Source organism: Oryx dammah, unplaced genomic scaffold (assembly GCF_014754425.2).
Source record: "Oryx dammah isolate SB20612 unplaced genomic scaffold, SCBI_Odam_1.1 HiC_scaffold_23, whole genome shotgun sequence".
Classification (NCBI taxonomy): domain Eukaryota; kingdom Metazoa; phylum Chordata; class Mammalia; order Artiodactyla; family Bovidae; genus Oryx; species Oryx dammah.
This window is the reverse complement of record NW_024070207.1, coordinates 38,985,965-39,002,387: the sequence shown is the minus strand read 5'-3', so window position 1 is coordinate 39,002,387 and position 16,423 is coordinate 38,985,965. Positions and strand designations below refer to the sequence as shown.

Genomic DNA, 16,423 nt, shown 5'->3' with positions numbered 1-16,423 from the left:
TGTATGACTAATTATCTTTGTAAATGTACAGATTTTATCCACTGATTGCTTCTAGACCAAGTTTTTTGAAGATACACAGTGACTACCATGTAGTACTCAATAAACATTTTGATTTTAAGCTTACTATGTTACTGAAAATTTTAATATCATATACCATATTTTTTCTCATTCATGTTTTTAACATCTGCAGACTTGACTACTTATCTTCAAGTATGTCTAAAAAATATTTTAAAAGTCTGATTTGAAAAGGTAAAATGAAGAACAATCCAATTGAAGGGGCAGAGAATGAACAGAGAGAATGAGGAAGAGATAAAAAAGACAATTAAAGACATAAAAATCCCAACTAAAGTTAGGAAACTAGATAGGTGGCTAGCATACTTTTCTTTTAAAAAATATTGTGGAAAATAAAATAAAGAGGACTTCTACTGGAAAAAAAAAGTTGAAGAATAGGAAAATAACCCCTACACAGCAAGGCACTAGCTGGTTGGACCAGAGTGATGTTATCCTGTATTCCTCTTTACACAAAACATTTATTTGCCCTTCAATCAGTTATAGGCTCTATTGGGCCCTCATCAGAAAAGTGTTAACCTGCCACTTACATCATGCTTGCACTGCAGTCAGAGTTCTCTCAAATGTGGAGAAATGAAAGTTAACCTGATGGGAACACATTTTTCAAGGACAATGGTGGACTACTTCCTCCTTGCAAAAAGGTCTTTTCCCACCTATCGAATAGACCTATCAAATATTCTGTTGAAGGTCAACTTCCTGTCTTCAGGATAGGCATAATGTCAATTCTCAGCTTATCCTGCCTAACCCTGATTTCAAGTTCTTTAAATAGAGGTGAAAATTTCTTTGTTGTTAATGATTTTTCTTTTACTTTTATCCCTCTATTCAGTTTGCTATCTAGTAGACCTAACAAATTCAACAATTTGTCTTCCAAAATAGGGAGATTAGAAAACAAGACTCAACAGATGTTTGCATAACATGGTATCTTTTTAAAATTTTTTAAATAAAAATTGCATATATTTAGGATATATAGCATGTTTTAATGTATATATACAGAGTGAAATAATTACTATAATTGAGCTAATTAACATACCTATCTCTCCAATATAGTTGCCATTTTTTGGTGCATTGGTATAATCCCCAGAAGTCTACTGTCAGCAAATTTCCAGGATACCACAGAGTATCATTAACTATGGTCATCATGTTGTACAACAGATCTCTAGACTTATTCATCCTACATTAAGTGCAACTTTGAAACTTTTGACAAACATCTCCCATTTCCCTGACTCCTCCTGCCCCTGGTAACCTGGGTTCTACTCTCTGGGAAGCTATACTATATTAAGTTGGGCCATACAAGCAGAGTCTCAAGGAGCTAATCCACAAACAAAAGAGGAACAAAGTCAAGCATGAGAGTAGATGAACAGAACTGAAAGGACTATGACTTAGCTAAAGTCCTGCAGGAGCCCAAGGTTGGAACTTATCTGCTCCTCAATCAACTGATCGAGGCCAGGACTGAAATTCACTCTATAGAAGGAAGAAGTCTTAAGTAATAAAAGGACAAATACTGCTTTGTTAGCAGCTATGGGGGAAACTCAGGGAAAAACTCAATTAAGACCACAGACAGAGACAAGGAAAAATAAATGAGATACCAACTTCTAGGACAGGTAGAAAGAAAAGGCTCTTGAAGAAAAGTTCTAAGACTTAGTTTGCCCAGCTCAATTGCTGTGTATCTACTATGTATGTCAGTAACTGACCACAAGTGTATAGGTATAAATTCTCACAGCCAAGTACTTACTACTCTCAAGACACTTGTTCCAAGAAAACTGCTACAAATGTATAGAGAATGCAAGAGATTTCCAAAAAAAAAGTCTATAAGGAAAAAAAGTACCCAAAGCAGTTGGAGTTGGGACTAAAGTACCTAAGATATTTTCACAGGAGAGATGAGACAAAAAATTGAGAGCAGTTTACCTTACACTGGTGTTTGTCACTTTGTATTTTTTTTAATAACAGAAAACAATACCTCAGTTATTAATAATAAAATAATTAGGTCTAATGGAAAGCTAGAAAGCAAAACTGAACTCTTAAAGTTGTCTAAGTCATTTAAAAAAATGACTTGATAGATTAGGACCTTAAATTCTCCAAGTGCTTCTAAAAAACAGGGCCACTGCAAAGTACTTTACTAGAGTGACAGACTAAATCTAAGCAGTTACTGAATAAATAATTTCAGAAGTCTTTTAGAAATCAGAGGGCAAGGAACTAATAATAAGTAAGCCTATCAAGCTCTTACTTAACCTAGTCTCCTGACCTTGCTCTCAATATCATGTACTCCAACTCCATCCAACTTTATGAATCATCATTATTGTTAGGGAAGCACACTGATTGAAACTGCCCACCCTGGCCAGGCACCATAGTAACCATTTGCATGAGTTGTTTTATGACAGGAGATCCTGATAAGGAATACGGAACTAATAAGCCACCACCAACAGGAAGAGCTCGGGAAAGGTCGAAAGGAGACACTGCATGTCCGTCCACTTCCCAGAATCCCTCTAGCTAGCATCTATCTTGGCTGAGCGATGTTTGCGCCACCAAGGAAAATTGGCTGAGCAATGTTTGCGCCACCAAGGAAAGACTGTGAATTAGAATGATTGGCCAAAGACCACCCGGAAACTAATCCCATCACCATAAAACCCGAGACTGCGAGCCACGCGGCAGAGCAGTTCTCCTGGGTTCCTTTACCCTACTGCTTTCCACCCGGGTGCCCTTTCCCAATAAAATCTCTTGCTTTGTCAGCACATGTGTCTCCTCAGACAAGTCATTTCTGAGTGTTAGACAAGAGCCCAGTTTCGAGCCCTGGAAGGGGTCCCCCTTCCTGCAACATTATGAGGAACAGAAATTCTCTTATTGGAGCTTTTGAAATTTGTTTTACTTATCTGAAAGATTCAGATTCAGAGTTTTTCGGAGCTCAGATCTTTATGTTTAAGCTCTTCTAAGATGTAGGTCTTACAGGCTGAGGGTGCATACTGCTTGCTATACTTAATCTGTGAACACCAAAAATCCATGCTCAAATAAGTACCAAGACATCCCCCCGAAATCAGACATAGATTATTTATTTTATATTATTGGTTGGGTTATCTTCCATTACCACAAGTAATTACATAATGACATAAATTTACAGTATTCTCAACTGCAAAGAAGTATTAAATGAAAGCAAAGGAGAAAAAAATTTGAATTTTTAAAAGAGTAGTTTATTCACTAATAGCCAAAGACCTGATTTTCTCCATCATTAGACTTGAAGTTTCTCTTTGGCCTCACATTTATTTTCTTTAGTCACCTCCAAAGTAAAACAAAGTAATTTTTCTTTTTATAAATGACAGGTAAAATATCTGTACACATTTCACCTGCATGCCATAATCTGAGCTTTGAAAACAATTCAGTTATATGAATAGCTTCATGCTGCATGTACACTTATTTACACAGATGACAATGAAGCCAGGGAAATTTTCTGGAAAAAAATTTACCTGTTTACCCCCAAAAATACTCTAAGGCAAGCCCAATTCGGCCCATCACCTGTCTTCACAAAGAAAGTTTTACTGGAACACAGTCACACTCACTTCTTTGGGTACTGTCTATAACTGCAACTGAAACAATATGGCTAGCAAAACGTTAAATATTAAGTATCTAATCCTTTATACAAAGTGCGCCAACCTCTGTCCTAAGGCAATGATCCATAACCGAGTGCTCATCAAAAATCATTTGGGAACCTTTTTCAACCCACCCACCCTTCTTTCTGATTGCTGGTTAAGTATCCCTGATCAAAGGATTTAGTAGCACCATTAAGTCCATGGGCATTTTGTGCTTCTTTGTATGTAGTAAGCAGTGGTAACATTCTATACACTTTGGGTGCTTCATTTTACCCTTGCTGCTGCTAAGTCACTTCAGTCGTGTCTGACTCTGTGTGACCCCATAGACAGCAGCCCACCAGGCTCCCCCGTCCCTGGGATTCTCCAGGCAAGAACACTGGGGTGGGTTGCCATTTCCTTCTCCAATGCATGAAAGTGAAAAATGAAAGGGAAGTTGCTCAGTCGTGTCCGACTCTTCGCAACCCCACGGACCGCAGCCTACCAGGCTCCTCTGTCCATGGGATTTTCCAGGCAAGAGTACTGGAGTGGGGTGCCATCGACTTCTCCGTCATTTTACCCTTACTGAATGCCAAATAAGCCACATACTCTAAATAGCACTGGAAGTGATATATGTATAATTATGGCAGATTTGCACTGTTGTATGGCAGAAACCAACACAACATTGTAAAGCAATTTTCTTCCAATTAAAAAATAAATTTAAAAAATAGCACTGGCATTTACTACTCTATACTTGTTAAAAGTACTTCCTCCTCCTTGAAACTCGTCCCTCTTTGAGTTCTACAGTATCATTTTCCCAGTGGAACACACTTCAAATGTCACTCTCTCTGAAGTCTTCTGATTTCTCAGGTAAAATTAATTATGATCCGCTCTCCCAGATCCCCTGTGGCATTCTTTACATTCTAAGGCTAAAGTACATTTATTCATGATCGCATACAAAGTGTCCAACATTGTGCTTGGTACAAAAGTAGGTGCTCAGTTAAGTATCTGATAAATTGACAGACAGATGACTTCTAGACTCTGGATAGAGGCCTTGATGAATACAATGCCTAAGGAAAACAAGAAAAATTTAACACCCTACTGGGAGAATGAAAGTTGAAGAAACATGGAAACGTCCTTGTTTGAGGCATACACAGCTCTTCACCATCCTGAACAAATAAGCAACCTGATCTTTCCTTCTAGATTTCTTTCATTCCTGTTTAAACAGTTAGAATTGCAAACAACATTCAAACACTGATTAACCAAAACAGAGGAATTTTATGCCTATACTCTTATCTCCATGGTCAATTTACACCTAGCCCATTATTAAAGCTTCACACTATTGTCCCATTGAAGCCCTTCCCTCCTTCAAATTCAGCCAACAATTAAGGAGTGCCCACTTAATAGAGTACAATTGAGCATAAATGAGATGTCAAGCACCGTGCTAAGTGTTTTCCATGCATTCCCCAGCCCCCACCCCCACTTAATCCTATGCTGGGCAAAAAGAATAGTTTCTGCTCTCCCAGAGCTCACAACACAGTGGAGAAGAAAGGTTTGTGCACCTGTAACAAATACAATGCAGGGTGTTAAACCCTATGTCAAAGATGAAGGTTGAATTGGACTCAAAACCCGGAGTTCTGAGAGGCAGCTAGGAGATGAATAACCTCAGTACATGCACAGCAGTGGGGGACAAGTGGAGGATAGTCAGGAAACAGCTAGAATGAGACAGAGGATGAGATAAACAATGAAAATGGTGGGTTAAGTTATGCCTTCTGAAGGGTAGATATTCTATAGGCAGACAGGAATCAGTAAAGGTTTGGAGTCAGGGAGTGAGTGATATTAGGTTATAAAGGTAGAGATCAAGTAATTACCAGCAGTATGCTGGAAGGATGGAAAGAGAAAGACTGGATATAGGGTCACAATAAGAAAAAAGGCTGAGACATTCCAGAAATAGAATCGATGTGAGTGATATGGAAGAAGGAAGGTAAAGGATTCAGAAAGAGAATCGGGTTTCAGGGCAAGGAGATGATGAACAGTGGAACAGACAGTTTAAGATGCCTGCAGGACATCTGGGTACAGCAGACAAGTATGCTGCCATTATTGTATTTCATTTTCCACAATGTATATCACTAGTCTCCTGAAAAATCCTGCTTTGCCCTTCCCTTCCCTTCTTACCTGAGTTGAAATTCCTGTCTAACGTTTAAAGACCCTGCAATCATCCCACCTTTCTCAATTCTAATCTATTACTGCCAGTCTCAGTGGCCCATTCTCATACAGTTAACCTATTTCATGGACTCATACTTTTCCCTTTTAAATCTTACCATCTCTGGGATATAGTCTTAGCTACTTAAATTGGCATGACTCCTCCCACACAAAATAAAAAGGTGTATCTATAAACTGTCATACTGCAGATTCATATATGCAGATCATATCTAGATTATGATCTCTCAAAACTCCTGTTTCGCTGGGGTGCCAAGCACTCAACTGGCAGAGAGTAAATAACAAAGTCAATATGTAGAATTGTAGAATTGGTCTTTTTATTTTCAGAGGCTACTAAAAATATCTTGCAAGTAACAGAGACTCAGAATATTCTTAGATAGTATGTAGGTAGGATTTTTGTTCTAAAAACTAACAATGCTATTAACAGACTATATTAATAGCAGCCTGATAATGTCCTAAATTCAGTATTATTTCCATCTTTATTAGAAAACTATTAAGCTTTAATTTTAAAATGTGATTTTGGGTTAGGGAGCTTAGAAACAGTCTAGTATAGCCTAGTGATTAAGATTTCTGGCTTTGGAGTTAACTGGCCCTGGATTCAAATTCTAACTCTGCCACTCACCAGCTCTATGATCATAGTCAGGTTACTTCTCTGAGCCTCAGCTTCCTAATCTGTAAAGTTAAAATAAATACCTTCCTATCTCACAATATGACTGTGAGGATTAAAAAGGATCATGTATTTAAAGTACTTAGCCCAGTCCCTAGTACATACTAAATGTTCAATAAATGTTAGCTATCTCTGCTACTGAAGAAGAAAACAGGAAAAATGTCCAGAGGATTTCTCAAGACGTGAGAAAAATTTAGTTTAAAAAGGAGAAAGTTTAGGAATGATCTGAGGATAGTCATCAAGTATATGAAGGACTTTTCATTCTTAACACAAGAGAAAAAATACTTCCCTTAATGGAAAGAGACAGACCTAGAATAAACGACTCTAAATTAAATGAGATAGTTGATTTATATAGAAGGATGAATTTCTCAGTTGTGAAGAGTGTAAGACCAATATTATATAATGGTCCTGTTTCAGCTTGCTTGGGTAGAATCACAATTTCTTAATATATTTAAACATAAGATAGACCCCAAAAAATTTGTTTTATGGCTTGTAGGTAATCTTGCCTAAGGGGAAGGAAAGTGAACTAAATGGCTTCTTAACCCCTTTCGGTCTTAAGAGTTCTTGATATATTTGACACAGGTACCAATTAAAACAGTTCATTATTTGATGTAGATATCTTTTTGGGGGGGGGTGCGGATTTTAGTTCCCTGACCAGGGCTTGAACCTAGGCCCAGCAGTGAAAATGAGTTCTGATCACTGGGCTGCCAGGGAATTCCCGCATAGATACTCTCTTAATGATCTCACCACCTAGCTCCATTCATCAAGAGTATGTTCTTCAATATTCCTCCCAAGTGTCTCCTTAAACAAAACGAAAACAGCAACAAAAACTCATAATTTTACTTGGAAATTTGCATTTCTTGGCTAGATAGCTGAAGAATAAGAGTAAATGGTACAGATGTTGTATCACCACATATGGATTCAACAGGAACTAGAAACCATTCTGGAAAAAAAATTTGTCTTAATTGCAAGAAGACTTTTAAATTATAAAAACCTTATATGCTGGCAAATGTCTTGATGTAAAAGAGATAAACATGTTCATGCAGAATGGCTTTTCTCTCCCATTCTTGTGGCTGACGTGATCATCTTGGAAAGTGGACTATGGCAGCAAGAACATAGAAACTAGCCACCCGTACCCCCTTCTTTTTTGTGGCTTCCCATCCTCTCAAGACTCTGACGCGCCTGGCCACCTATATATTTACATCTTACACCCCAGCCTCTTCTCTTTATGGTTTTCTTTGGGGCAAGCACAAGATACAGACTGGAACCTGCCTTAAAAGCACCTATGGACCAGCACTCTTGCTTCTCATTATTTTCAATGGATACTGACCCACTTCTCACCTAGAAATCTAGATGAACAAGAGCCAGGGCAAACAGACTCACAAGATAAAACGCCTTAAAAAGTGAATTGTGCTTAGTTGCTCAGTTATGTCCAACTCTTCGTGATCCCAGGGACTGTAGTCCACCAGACTCCTCTGTCCATAGGAATTCTCCAATCAAGACTACTGGAGTGGGTTGCCATGCCTTCCTCCAGGGGATTCTGCCATATGGCAGGTGGATTCTTTACCATCTGAGCCACCAGGGAAGCCCCAAAAGTCAATTAGGGAAGCTGATTATCTAGTTTTCATACAGTTTACCTACTTACATGAAACACTTCACTTTTTCTCTTGCTTTCTGATTTATGCCCTTTTAATTGCTTAGATAAATCTACACAGGGAAAAGTAAAGAAGAAAACCAAAATCTGGAATTTTGGTTACTTGACAATATTTCATGTAAAAATGATATAATGGAAGGGCCAAAACTAAGGGTAAAAAGGAGACTTAAAAGTTATTTCAAAATTTAACATATAAATGCTACTCTAGTCCTAGGCCCTATGTAAATTATTTAAATTCTGACATTTTAAGAGAAGGAAAGGAAGCAAAATTATATACCTGCTCAAAAATTCTCTCCTTCTGCCACTATTACTCAAGGCTGGATGCTCACAGCCTCAAAATTTTGGCTGCAAAACACCTTTCCTAAGGAACTTCCCTGGCAGTCCAGTGGCTAAGACTCCGCTATATCACTGCCAAGGGAGTGGGTTCAATCCCTGGTCGGGGAATGTCAAAAAAGAAAAGAAAAAAAAAACCCTAAAGTAAAACTCTTTACATCTTTTATAGCACGTTTTAGTTATGCAACATCACTGTATAGCAAGCAGTGATACAGCATTATCCATTTATACTGCTGGTAAAAATACAAATAAGGTAATGACTTGTCTAAAGTTACATAATTTATCAGTGGCAGCTATTAACAAAACAGGCCTCATGAATTTTCAACCCAGTAGGCTTTTCATTAGCCTACAACAATGTTAGCAGGGTCTTATTATTACTTATGAACAATAACTACAACAGGGCTGCCATTTTTCAAGTCTTAACTATGTGCCAGGCACCATGCTAGGTCCTCTACAGTTTCTTTTTAATTCTCACAATATCCCTGGGAGGCAGGGACTATCATTATCTCCTTTAGGCAGGTGAAGAAAACACGGCATAGAGAAGTAAAGAACTTGTGCAGGGTCACCCAGCTAGTCAGTAAGAGAGCTAGGATTCAAATCCCCGTCTGTTACTATAGCTTGTGGTCTTAACCTCCAGTACTGTTCTACTCCCTAGATCAAGGAATAAGCTTAGTTATGCATAACTCACTAGGGCAAAAAAATTAACTCCCCACATCTTGCCATTAAAAATTAATCAAGACAATTTATAATAGTGAAATTTGTACAAAGTTCTGATGCTTTCTGCACAAAGGGAAAATTTTATCTAATTTAAATAAATTAAATCTCCACTGAATTTAGCAATACTGATAGATGTATGTTACTGCTTCTTATAAAAATAGGCATCGCATTTGTTAGTACACAGTAACATCAGGGACCAAAGTGCTCCTGTTCTGACTAGAGCAGCCGCACAGAATAACAACAATGCTAACAAGTCAGGGTGTAGACACATTTTCTATGAATATTCATCATGCCAAGGAAAAAACAATGGCTGATAAGGGTTACAGTACAACTAGTTTCAAGTAAATAGTACTCTTTCTTCATATACAAATTGGTTTTTAAGGACTAGGAAATAAAAACATACTGTTCCGGTTCTCAAAACTCAGCAAGCACAGTAACATGAAGAAATCTAAAACCACCAAATGATAAAAAGATCACATTTTTTTAATGGGGCATTCTATTGTTATCTGCAGTTTTGGGGATGGGAAATATAAACATTGTCATGGTTAAGGTCTCACTGCAACAACAACAAAAATGTCTGACCTCTAAATTCCCATTTCTGCCTATAGTGACTCTAGAGTTTAAGACTATCCTAAGAACAAATCTCAAATGTTCTCTTTGAACTTCTTCATACTGCTTTTATTTTTAAACTATAGAAAACTGACTACTTTTCAAAATAGATTATTCCCAATATCAAAATGATAGCCCTCCTTCCCATCAAGATTCTTTATGAAGTAGGAGATTACTCAGTGTCTAAGGACATAGATATATGTTCTGCCAAATCCATCTATAAAATAATGAAACACTTGATAGTGAAGCTATTGAAGGTACATTTACAGATTCAATAAAGAGCTTAGAAGAGAAAAATAACCAAATAAGAAGAAATTATCTCAATGTAAACTATAACGTATCAAATACCACCTGAGACAATACTACTTTTCCACCAGAACAATACAGTATCTTGCCAAACTGGTTACTTGGTAGTGAAGACAACTGCAGGAACATTACACTGGTGAAGTTTGGGAAAAACTGTAAAATTCACCAAAAGTTATCCAAAGTCATAAACACTGTGTTGTATAACTGAATCACAGTAAAATATGGTGTTCAGACACTGCTAACATTTTCTTGTTGAAACAGCTCTGTCATCTTCATTTGTAATGATAACAATTACTTTATCATGGAAAGTAAAAACATTTCAGAATTTTAATTAAAAAAAAAAAACTTGAATGATGACTTTAACATAAAAAATTCAAATTAAGCAAACTGCTTGTTTCTAAGTCAACACAGCCCCCAAGAAGATTTTAATACTTTTTTTTGGGGGGGGGGAAGATAAATATACATATTGATTTACTCCTTTTTTGTTCATTGGCAAACAAAACTAGCCTTGCAATTTGCTGATTTGGGGGAAAAAATAAGACTGCAATTTTTAAAAAATTACACTCAGTTAATAAGGCAATACACTTTAAAATAAGCAATTTCCTCCTTAATGAGCTTAAAATAAGTTTTATTCTCAAGAGGCAGAAATAGCAACTTACCAGCTTCGTGCCTCTTTTAATTTCCTTTTGGACATCTTCAATAGAAAATCCACCAAGACTTTCGTTATCAGAGTGTGATGATACCAAAGCGGATGAGAACAGCTATAAATTACATTTAAAAGAAATTAAGGTTCATATAAAAAGAAATTACAGTGAAACGTAATTTATAGTGAATAAGATGCTAAATTTCAAAGGAAATAGTAAAGTAAAAATGACACAACATTAGCGAGGAAGCACTTCTTAGCCGTTTAACTCATTTTGGTGTTGTTTTGTTTAGTATTCAGGACTATTCATGGTTAAGATTCTCCGCTTCAGGTCTCTCGGCTGCTGCGCGCATACTTACCATACACTTATGGTGTGCTGCCACCTTCTGGTTTTCAGATATTAGTAACTGTCCACATTCCTTGTCTCTATTTGACTTACAAAAGCCACACTTGCGCTGTCTTGTAGGCCCTTTTTTCTGTTCAACAGAGCTTGACATGATTTTTAAATTGCCTTTAGAATGCCACTTTATGCCTCAAGAAAAGCTACAGAGGATAAGAAGGGCAACAAAATGGTTAATTAATTTTAAAAATCAATTTATACATTCATGTAAATTGTTTAATATCTGACCTAGGTTTTAATATGTATAATTTAAAATAGCTACTTAGTATAGACAAATGAACACTGAAACCTCTGTAATTTTACAAAGTGTACTATCTATGCATAAAGATAAATTAATGAAGTAACTGGGAAAAATCAAACTGCTTTCAAATTAAGGGACATGTGAAATAATTAGAACTACTTCTGCACGGATAAATAAAACATGAACAATGTGTGAAATTAAAATAGTCATCTGCTAAAATAGTCATCTGCTGACATAATTAATGAAAAACATTTTTCATGTATACCAGGGTGCCCCTTCAAGGAGACAAAGAATTATTTATCTAAGAGTAGAGCAAAAACCACTGAGAACTACACAATGTCCAGAGTGAACAGAATTCTTTAATTGCACAATTCTGTAAAGTTCACATATTGATAATCCAACAAATGAGAAATTTTACATAACCATGACTTTGGAACACTTATTTTTAAAATTTGAGTTCTTTTCAAGTTTAAAAAAAATCATTTATACATCTTTATTAGTTTTTGCTACTGTATTCCTTTTGCAAGTAAAGGAAAACTTAAGTTTTACAGCAGTCTATTAAAAAACATAGACTTTAAGAACCAATCATTTATAAAAACTATGTTATCTGACTCTGAGATTTACTCCAAAAGTCTGCTTATTAAAGTTACAAACTGACAGTGGTGTTCTGTATGCAGTAACTTTCATACTTAAATTAGTAATACTGTATAAAGGATGGGAAATTTTTCTGAATGAGCCTTCAATTTAGTCAAAATTATAATTACAGGCAGTATAGTCTCACAAAAAAAGGGAAAAAAAGTTCTAACATGAAAGGTTTCAGATTTAGACCATCAGTCTCAACATGGATTCTTCAGAAGAACAAAAACAAATGTAAAATCAGTTATTTGAATTGTGCCATTTTCCCAAATCAAAAGAACTAAGTAGTTCAGGACCTCGGTTACCATAACACACATTTCAATCAATAAAATCTCAATTTCTTATCTTCAAACTTACTAAATTCTTTCCATTCTTTCATATATTTGAACCCTTTCATAAAATGCGAAAACATGGACTCACTAACACTACACACTGGCTTTCTGAGGAGCGCTTGTTCACCAAGAGCAGCAGCAGCTGGATGCCAGCAAGGTGGTAGCTGCAAACCAGGCAGTGCTTCACAATATAAAAACACAAATACTGAAAAGTGAACATAAAGTCACAAAGAAACAGGTCTTCTCATCAATTTATATCTAGGGCTTTTGCTGTAACGAAACTTCACAGGCCCTGACAGTCTCTGCATTGATGGGTTTAACAAACTCTTAATGCTATCAACAATTTTAAATACCTCCCTCTTTCAAATGGCATCGGATACTTTACAACAGTACTGTATTCACAGCACTGGCTATAAACTGTGAAACTGATTGAAAACAGGCAGCAAATACTTTTAGGATTAAAGAAAAAAAAAGAACATAACAGAGAAACAAAAGAAACAAAAGGGGAAGTGTGTTTGCATTTGTTCAGGCAAATATGTGTTCAGTTGCTTTATCAAGAATATAGCTGCCAACATCTTTAGAATTAAATATGCAAAACACCAAAATTCATAAATAGCACCAGAATTTGCTACTTGGAGTTCTAAATTAGCTTTCTTTACTACTGTGCAATGAACAGTAAACACTCTGAAAGCACTGTAATGTATTCAGCATTTTTTCCGGTCATCCTTGGCCAGTTGAAAGGATGGCACCACTACGAATCCAATCTATACAGACATCTTAATGTGTAATTTCTGTATACCCCAGCATAAGCTATAAAATCAGCTTAAGATAAATTCCTAGATTAGAAAATTACTCTTTATTCTTAATATTAATTCTGAAAATGGTGTCCCCCAAATTCCACCCATATTGAATTCTACCTCTTTCCGTTTTTAAACAGATAAATGTCTCATCCTAATTTTGATATCTACTTTACTAGATATCAAAGACCCTAAAATCTAAAAGAGGAAAAAAAGGTACACTTTATTTTGCATTCAAAAATATTCTAGTGTATCTTTTCTATAATCAGTTTAAATATAATTTGTTAAGTGAACAGAAACGCACACAAAAGTGCACCAAACCAATTAAAAACTTTCCCCAACGTGCAATGACTAAATGGATTTTTCCACTAAAATTCAAATAATGCTTCTGTGCATATCTTGCTAATTTTTTTTACAACCTCCTTGTAAAACATGAAGTGGAGAACATCATGGAAACAATGACTCCTAGCAAAAAATGTCTTTATCATAAAAATATAGATTTTTATCTAATGCTGTCACATTTGTGGTTTCTACTTAAGAAAAAGGGCATTCCAAGGACCAATAATAAGTTCATAATGATCCATACAATACATGGCATTTTAGTTCTAGTCTAAAAGGTTTTTCCAGGCATGCAGAGATTAAACTTTGATGCTTTCGCCCAACAATGAAACCTTTTCCTTAAAAGAAATACAGCATTATGAATACTGTTATAAAGCAGAAATAAACAGGCAAAGATACCAGCCTGAGAAACATTGTCTGAAAAAATAGAAAAGCCTGTTTAGTTAGGCTGAAGCAATCAGTGCATTTCTGATTTTCCAAGATGCTGTAAAACACCAAGGTGGCAATAACCTGAAACATCAAGGAGAGCCTTCAAGAACCAACTCGAGAGCTCATTCAATGTCTGGTATCTGAAAGACCATTTTCATAGAAAAACAAAACAAAAACTGCAGTTCCGGAAGATCAAACAATTCCACACGCAAGCAAGTTGAAATATACAGACCAAAATATATATAAACATGATCCAAGAAGCAGTATTTCTATCAGTTACACTGGAGAGAAATTAACGAGTAAGAGACGAACCGGAAGGGCACCTGAATTTGGTTGCACGATATTGTTACAGGCTTCGCACTGTTTTTGCGGTTATTCAAAAGGAAACTGAAGGAATTTTCCAGTTGTTTCAAACCCAAGGGTAGAGAAAGAATTTGAACTGTATGAAGAAGACCTGATATTACGTAGTAAGCCGATGAAAAGAAAAGGCATTTCAAAAATAAAGGATTTTTCAACTTCCACGCAGAATATCGAAACGAAGAAATTTCAAAAGAATGCCGAGCTGCTCGTCCATATAATAAAGGATGGTACACAGAACGTACCAGATTCCTCTCCGTTATTTATTCCTCAATACAAACTAGACTCCAAGATCTCCCTCTAATCAAGCGCTAGATAAACTCGCAAAACTATCTCCCACTAAAACACTTTAGCAGGTTTCTTTCGGTCGTGAAGTCAGGGTCCCCTAATTGTCCTTTTCCAATCCTCCTGGATCCAGGAAAAGATCACACTACCACTTTCTTGAACCCTCCTCCCCCCAGGAGTTAGCCCTCTAATAGTCTTCGTTTCGTATCTCAGTTTCACCCCCAAGTCCCCCCACCCCGGAGTTTTTCCTCATTCCGAAAGGCTAACCTTCTTGTCATCCTAACAATTTTTCCTCTCACTCTTCCCAAACTGCGAGTCCCCCTCCTCCCCAAATATGTCCTAAGCGATGGGAAAGACTAAAAATTCCCTGTATTTTGTCCTCCTTAAATGTCGCGCCCCCTCCCCCGAAGTCTAGGCTTAAGCCTAACGTCTCCCTCCGCTCCTCCGAAGCACTTTTCTCAGCAGCCTCTTCGCCAAGCGCCTTCAATGAGTGGCGCTTCTGGGGTCCCTGACAATAAAGCGAGACCACCAAGAGTCCCCCTTAACAACGGGCAGGGGCGGCGGCCTGGCCACCGCCATCCTCCTTGTCTTTCCCCGCTGGGCAGAGAATGGGGGGGCCCAGGGTACCGTGGGGACTCACCGGCGGGGCCCGGAGGCGAAGGGAAGGGGAGAAGCGCCAATAAGGGGAAAGAGAAAGAAGTCGATCTCGGTTCTCCGGCAGCGCCTGGGAGCGGGGCTCTGTCGCCGGAGGTTGTTTCCTTTCATTCGAGGAGAGACGGGCTCGCGGAGCGCCCTTACGTCGCCCCCCTCGCACGCAACGACACACTGAGCGTTAATACGTCTCGAGCGCGCCGCGGGCCCTGATTGGCCGCAGAGGTGCAGCTGAAGCCGCCCAGCCAGGACGCATGTGTAGAAGCCACCCCCAGGATGGATCCGGGCAGCAGGCCCCACCTCCTGCTCGCGCGCGTACCTTCTATTCTCCGGTCCACCGCTTAGCCAAGTGTTTGGGGGCAGAATCCTAGGAGATGGAGAAAGAGATTCCAAGATATCGCTGTGGGTTGGGCGGAGAAGGGACTGGGCTGGGACTAGAAACCGTTGACCAGGGGCCCTGGGTAACCAGTTTTCAACAGTGATTCAAGTGGGTAGGCCTTATCCCTTGCACTTGTTCACTGAGGCCTTTTCACATCCATTATTTCATTGTACTCTCGTGGCATCTCTTTCAGGTCCTCCATTCTCTCGTTTTACTGCCAGGAAAAACTGAGAAGCTGGTAGTGGAGTCAGTCTGCCTGGATTTCAGTCTGTGGGCGAATCATGTTTCACCTCTGTGCCTTAAATTTGTGTGTATCTTTAAAATGGGGATAAAAATAGTAGCTCACGGGTTTATTGTGAGGTACAAATGAGATAATGCCAGTAAACCGTGTATTAGCGTCCCTGACGTATACCAGGCCGTATAAGTTATGAGATTTTTACAATCAGACAAGATAAGTGATTTTCTTCATAATTCGCACAGGTAAACCCAACACCTAAACTGAGCACTTTCCTCTTTAATGTATGACGCCAGACTGCGTGAGTTTGAATCTCAGCTCTCCCACTTCTAGTTCAATGACCTTGAGCACGTTGTATTACCTGTGTCCCTCAGTTTCGAGATATCGAAAATGGAGATCACAGCGGTATCCATCTCCTAGGGTTGTTAAGAGAAATGGATTGATATGTGTAAATCACATAGAATGATGCTTGCACACATAGTACGCCATAAGGGTCAGCTTTTGTTATTTTTCTCCTGGGCTCACAGACTGCTAACTAGTGGTTTAAAAGAACAACAGCAACAAAAAGCC

General features: G+C 37.9%; 1 protein-coding gene across 2 annotated transcripts in view; it reads right to left on the bottom strand.

The window, feature by feature from the left end:
• Window positions 1-15,412, bottom strand: part of PHF6 (PHD finger protein 6) — a 48,130-nt gene extending 32,718 nt beyond the window's left edge. For both annotated transcript variants that reach the window (XM_040266188.1, XM_040266189.1), the window contains exons 1-3: window positions 15,229-15,412; window positions 11,132-11,315; window positions 10,789-10,890 (exon numbers count right to left, since the gene is read on the bottom strand). In XM_040266188.1, coding sequence (XP_040122122.1) covers window positions 10,789-10,890; window positions 11,132-11,269 — 240 coding nt within the window. In that variant the 5' untranslated portion in view covers window positions 11,270-11,315; window positions 15,229-15,412. The remainder of the gene's footprint in view (window positions 1-10,788; window positions 10,891-11,131; window positions 11,316-15,228) is intronic.
• Between the last annotated feature and the right edge of the window lie 1,011 nt (window positions 15,413-16,423).